The sequence below is a fragment of the Berghia stephanieae genome, unplaced genomic scaffold, assembly GCF_034508935.2.
Source record: "Berghia stephanieae isolate SIO BIC M18660-M18661 unplaced genomic scaffold, UCSD_Bste_1.3 scaffold4747, whole genome shotgun sequence".
Taxonomy (NCBI): domain Eukaryota; kingdom Metazoa; phylum Mollusca; class Gastropoda; order Nudibranchia; family Aeolidiidae; genus Berghia; species Berghia stephanieae.
Window position 1 is genome coordinate 1 of NW_027626119.1, and position 6,367 is coordinate 6,367.

General features: G+C 41.8%; 1 protein-coding gene across 1 annotated transcript; it reads right to left on the minus strand.

Annotated features, from left to right (window-relative positions):
• Positions 1–3,641: 3,641 nt before the first annotated feature.
• Positions 3,642–6,294, minus strand: LOC144961898 (uncharacterized). Its single transcript, XM_078894931.1, has 2 exons — positions 5,876–6,294; positions 3,642–4,429 (listed from the first exon to the last, which is right to left on the minus strand). The coding sequence occupies exons 1-2, from the start codon at positions 6,006–6,008 to the stop codon at positions 3,642–3,644; spliced, it is 921 nt and encodes a 306-aa protein (XP_078751057.1). The 5' UTR covers positions 6,009–6,294.
• Between the last annotated feature and the right edge of the window lie 73 nt (positions 6,295–6,367).

Genomic DNA, 6,367 nt, shown 5'->3' on the forward strand with positions numbered 1-6,367 from the left:
TAATAATAATGATAATTAATAATAATAATATAATAATAATAATAATAATAATAATAATAATAATAATAATAATAATAATAATAATAATAATAATAATGATAATAATATTAAGCATATTTCTAAAGCGCCTTTCGTTCAAATCTCAAAGCGGTTTTTTTAATGACATTGTTTACCCAGGTAACAATCATGTTGCAAAATATCAAAACAACTAAAAGCATTAAACGGGGCATCAAAAACATCATTAATACAAAAGCCAAAAACAATACATTTAAAATTCAATGAATAAAATATTTTCTGAAAATAGCTTACCTCGTCCATTTAGCATTATAGGTGCGTTGAGATAACCTGGGGTATTAACAAAACAAACTCATTCCCCTCCCCTTCTACCCCCCTCTATAGTTTCGTGAACCACCGTGCCGCTGTGAAATGGTCTCAAGTTTCGCGAAACCTAAACTGGTCGAGACTACCCGACACGACTGAGCAGATCTCCAGGATAACCAAATTGATACCCACCACCAACCATGTGGCCGAAAGACTGTTAAATCTGGAGCCAAAAGCTAGGAGGCTTTGCTACACCTCTATGTCCTAGGATATCAAGCTTGTTAATTCAGTATACTTTAGAACAAAGAAGAAACCCCCTTTCCCTAACTCAGCTGACCACGGGCCACAAATGCTGCTTGATTTTGCATTCAGAAGTCGCTTACTTACAAGGCGCAACCTCATACAATCAGAGAATTGCTTACTAGACGCCCCTATGACGACTGTTAAATATTTATCCCAAAGGCTCGTAAGATTACATGAACATACCGGCACTTTAATTTTGTAAATGTAGATTATGTTGCTTCTGTTGCTGACAATGATGAAAACGATCATGAAGATGATGATGCTAATGATAAATGATGATGACGGTGATGATGATGATGATGATGATGACGATGCTGGTGATCACGATGATGATGATGATGATGATGATGATGATGATGATGATGATGATGATGATGATTCATGATGATGATGATGATGATGATGATGATGCTCAGCAGACGTCGTGTGATTTTGTCAAGGCACGACAACCATTGTGTAAAATCGAGCTGTGGCGGGATTAATCCTACAATCACGGGCAATCATAGTTTTAGCTATCTATTATTGTTGTTCTGAATCTGAATCTGAATGTTACTCGAAGTCGACTCAATTCTGAGTAGGACCAATATTTTGGTTCCCCGGCCATATTGGTCGATTTTGGCTAGGGAGACCAAGATTTTGGCTCCCCGGCGTGAAACCGTATTTTATGGAACCGGTTTTCTACTTCTATTATTACATATCTATTATGTCTTTTATGTTCCATTCTTTTCTAGAAAATTCCCTTCTCTCACTGCCCTTATCATTTCTATCACACCCTTGGGACTCACAAACCAACGCCAAGCTAATGCTTCACACTCCAACCATCATTGAGTACAGACGATACAATTTATATTTCATTTTATTCGTTTTCAACCTTTGTTCATTGTCATGCTGACTAAGGATTTATGCCCAAAACGTCCATTGTCTGTATTAAGGCCCAAACAGAGTGGACGCGGACGCGTCGCCGACGCGTTGCGCTTTCGGCGCGTGGGTTTTGACGCTTTGATTCCGCGGCGCTTCCAAGACGCCTTTGCGAACAGAGTGGAAGCGTTGCATTTTCTGTGCATCTTTTGTCACTTTGACTTTTGGTTGACCGATGACAATGGAGGAAGAACGTGTTCTTCAGTGTTTGATGCTACGATGGTTAAGTAAACGGCGAAGATATAGGCGTAGATATTGGGTCCATAAAATAAATCAAAGGCGAAGCGTATATGGTGAGTACCACCATCTTATAGACGAAATACTGTCGGACGAGGAAAGATGTATTCAATACATTAGGATGAAACCCTCAACTTTTCAGCTGTTGTTAGACAAGATTGGGCCTTTCATCACAAAAAGAACGACCAATTTCCGAAAGCCTTTGCCGCCAAAAGAACGTCTGGTCATCACTTTAAGGTAGGTTTAATTATGCATTAATATGTGTGTGGTTCTATTGTGTAGTGGTTAACTTCAGATGCTTGGACAGGTTCGATTCCCTGCTTCGTTGACCAGATGTTTTCACCCCACTCAAATGCAAAATTAGTACCAGGTCATTGTGTTTGTCCGCACAAAAATTTGTCTCAGGTCTGACAAGCTGCTCATATTGTCCATAATGTTGAGGGTTGCTGTTGGCTCGAAAACCCATGTAAAGTGTCTTGAGCATGTACAGTGCTAATACGCTATAAACACTCGCATTCAGGAGAAATAGGGACTGTTTGTTTGCTTCTTGGGGGTTTTAGGGCACTGTCCTGGTCAAAACTATTGTAATAGCGCCCAAAATTCTGCTTATTGTGTGTCCTAAATGTTACACGTGCTTTGTCCGTCAGGAGTAGCACTGTAAATAGCATTTATCAAAGGGGTGTTTGTTTGTTAAGGGTTTAAGGGCACTTGCGACTTACTTAGGTCATATAAGTGCCCCTGTGAAAAAGTAAGAATGACAGCAATGATTTGTTTGTTGAGGGTTTTAGGGCACTTGCGACACAATAAGGTCATATAAGCGCCCATGGGAATAAGTAAGAATGACAGCAGTGAGTAAAGAAAGCGGTGAATCAAACATGACGAGACAATGGGGGTTTGAAGGGATGATTTACAATAAAATATCATCCCTGGACACCACAGAGATCCTTTTAGAATGGGACAAGACAGCAAACGATGCCCTCCAGCCCCCAACAGAAAAGCTCCCAGCAGGCACAGACCTCAAGAGAAAAGACTGGGTGGCGTTGAACAGAGCTAGAGCAAAGGTGGGAAACACCGCCACCAACCTCTTTAAATGGAAAATCTCACCGGGCACTGAATGCCCATGCGGTCACCCCAGACAGACCATGGACCACATCCTGTCCGAATGCTCGCTGGGACCTCACTGCACCAATGCTGACCTGAGGGAATGCAACCAGACTGCCCGGGACTGGCTGACTCACTGGCGCGACAAGATATGATGATGACCACAGAGATGATTTTACATCGAAATCCTACTAATCATCTCAATAAAAATGCATTACACCATTCCCTGAACGACAGCCAGCTTCAAATGATCCACAAAGTGATCACACACACAGGAATTTCTACCGCCCTTTGTGTACAGAGTACTCGGTTCATCTAATGTAGCAAATTAACCTATGTACAGGGTATCAAGTTGACGCACAGGAACCGCTGTCGCTCCAGGTCAAGTTCATACTTGTGATTCACCACTCAACAAAAGTAGAAACACAGAAACGAAGGAAAGGGGAGGGTGCAAAAAGGAAAAAGACGACAGTCAAGCACCTAACAAGAAGTATGACCACACCAGAGCCCCGCCTACCGCCCGGACCAAGGGGGTGTGGGGGGGGGGGGGGGGGGGGAGGGTGGTTACGAAATTCATATTATCATATTGTAAGAAATTTACCACTACAAAGAAATTTTAAAAATAAAAACAGGTTTATTGATTGATTAAAGCTGATTGGAAGTATTGTTTAAAACAAAAAGAGTATATAAAAAGAAATGAATTAATTATTAGAATGAATAATGCACAAACCCATCAAGGTAACACTTAAAAAATTGTATCTTTAATCTTGAAATTCGGGGTATTGTCGATACTGTGATTGAGTTTGAGAGATGCCTTCATAGTTGGGCATAGTTTGTGATGTTTCAGGTATTGAGCCTTGATTGTACTGATGGTAATGAATATCAAGAGAAGAATCACTGACAGTGGCAGTATTGGTACTGGAATAGGATTGAGAGTGAATATTTTGATCGTGCCTGTTTTCTCCTTTCCTCATGTACCTCAGCAATAGCATGTATATTTCTGCCTGGCACTCTACTTTATCCAGGGGGCTCAGTTGTTTGAGTTTTGGGACAAGGCTTTGGCAGAAATGTTCTTCTTCACTTAATTCTTTCTGTTTGTTATTACCCAAACGTTTTGTTGCCTCTAGCATTTCAATGTCGAAACGAGACTGCGATGATCGCTGCTGAGGAAATAGCCTCCTGGCACGCTTGGCGACATTTGTGCGTTGTGGTTGCCGATCATCGCTTTCTAGTTCAGGGTCTATCAACACTTCCGTCTCATCATTTGGAACATCGGATGGTGTGGATGTCTGTGGCCTAGGTGGTTCCATTGAAAGGAAGGGCGTGTTGTCCTGGGACGCTATATCGTCCCCTGCGGTGTCCTCTGGAGACAGAGGGTCCATATTGCTCGAAGTTTTCCTATCAATAATGTAGGGCTTGATGAAGAGCATCCGGTCGAAGAGGTACCATTTTTTCTTCACACCACCAGCAGATCCAGATTTCTGTGGCTCACGTAAGGCCTTCAAAAAATAGTCCCTCAATTGCTTCCACCGCTTTTTAGCATCAATGTCTGTGGAAAATAGAAGTAATAAAAGTAATAAAAATGATATTAGCCTATGTACTTAGCGCAAAAATCGGGCACGGCAGGAAAAATTCTTCCATGTTTTTAACAAAAATTGCGTATACAAATCCGCTAGGAAAACTCCTTCTATATAATCTTAGTACTTTCAGCCATTCAGAAATAATACGCACAAATGAGTTTTTGTGCAAAATTTGGGATATTTTCCCTGCCGTGCCCGATTTTGATGGGGTTTTCTTGTGCGCTAACTAACTACACTAGCTATATTATGATATATTCAATCAAATGATAATTTTGTACTTTTGGCTTTTTCAGGTTTCTATGTTCTGGAGAGAGTCATGTTTCGCTATCCTTCCATTTTCGAGCCGGCGTTTCAACCGTCAGAAGTATCACGACAGAAACATGCAGTGTTTTGTGGGATGTACTTCAGAGGGAAGTCATGCCTACCCCAGACCGACAATTGTGGCTAAAAACCGCTCATGGTTTCAATGAAAGGTTTGATTTCCCAAATTGTTTGGGTGCTGTCGATGGCAAACACATTCGGATCAAGAAGCCTAACCGATCTGGATCAAAGTTCTACAACTACAAAGGCTATTTTTCCATTGTGTTGCTTGCTGTCACTGACGCAGATGGCAAATTTATCATAATTGATGTGGGTTCATGCGGTAGCAATAGCGACGGTGGCGTTTTTGCTCGCTCTGAATTTGGAAAAAGACTACTGGCCGACAAACTAGATTTGCCACAGGACACAGAGGTACCAGAAACAGGCATTACCCTTCCATTTGTTTTCGTAGCTGACGATGCCTTTCCATTGAGAGAAAACATGATGAAGCCTTTTCCCAACCGCCAATTAACATTGGACAAAGAGATTTTCAATTATCGATTATCTCGTGCGAGAAATTCAGTTGAATGTTCCTTTGGAAAAATTTCGCAGATGTGGCGCATATTACTACGTCAAATTGATGAGCAGCCTGATGCTGCTACAGACATAATCAAGGCCATCACCGTGCTACATAATTTCATCCTCATACAAGAACCGACTAGATCTGTGGTACAACGTGCTGATGACGATGTAGCTGAGCCAACACACGATGGAATGCAACAGTCGAGAAACAGAGCAACCAAAAGTGGGATGCAAGTGAGAGAAAGATTCAGCAACTATTTCTTATCCCCCCAAGGAACATTGCCGTGGCAAAACAGAAAGTGCTTTAACACATGATAAATTGTCTGTCAATAGATTTATCTCAGAGGGGAAAAGAGAGAGAGAGAGAGAGAGAGAGAGAGAGAGAGAGAGAGAGAGAGAGAGAAGAGAGAGAGAGAAAAGAGAGAGAGATAGAGATAGAGAGAGAGAGAGGGAAAGAGAGAGAGAGAGAAAGAAAGAGAGAGAGAGAGAGCGAGGGAGAGAGAAGAAAGTAATTGAATAAAATTGTGACTTACCACTGCACCCGACTTCACTGCCAACTTTCTTCCACTCAGCATTGATGAAATTCCTGTTGCTGTAGTTTGGATCTTCCTTGTTGTATAAACAGGTTCTTTTTTCAACTGCTTGAAGTAGTGCTTCCGTCTCCATTTTGATGTGAATCACGAAAACAATACAATTTTTTGATTACACACCACCAAAAGAGAACACGTCTTGTGCGGCAGCGAGATGTGACGCGGGTAATTTTATTTCAGCGGCAAGTGCACACGCGGCACATTTTTTTACCGCTGCATCAAAAAAACACCCCGCCTCCGCACCGCTTGTAAAACGCGTCCACTCAAATGCAGCACACAGTCCGTTTGTAAATAAGATTTTCACGCGTCAAAAAAATGCCTGGAAAACGCTTCCGCGCCGCGTCGGCGACGCGTCCGTGCCCACTCTGTTTAGGCCCTTATTCCCATCCTAAGCCTCTACATAAACACTCTTTCGTTAGTACTTTCAAGATCGCA

Coding starts and splice junctions, on each gene's coding strand:
- LOC144961898 (XM_078894931.1), bottom strand. CDS start 6,008: ATGGAGACGGAAGCACTACTTCAAGCAGTTGAAAAAAGAACCTGTTTA. Junction 4,430..5,875: donor CAGTGAAGTCGGGTGCAGTG/GTAAGTCACAAT, acceptor TATTTTCCACAG/ACATTGATGCTAAAAAGCGG.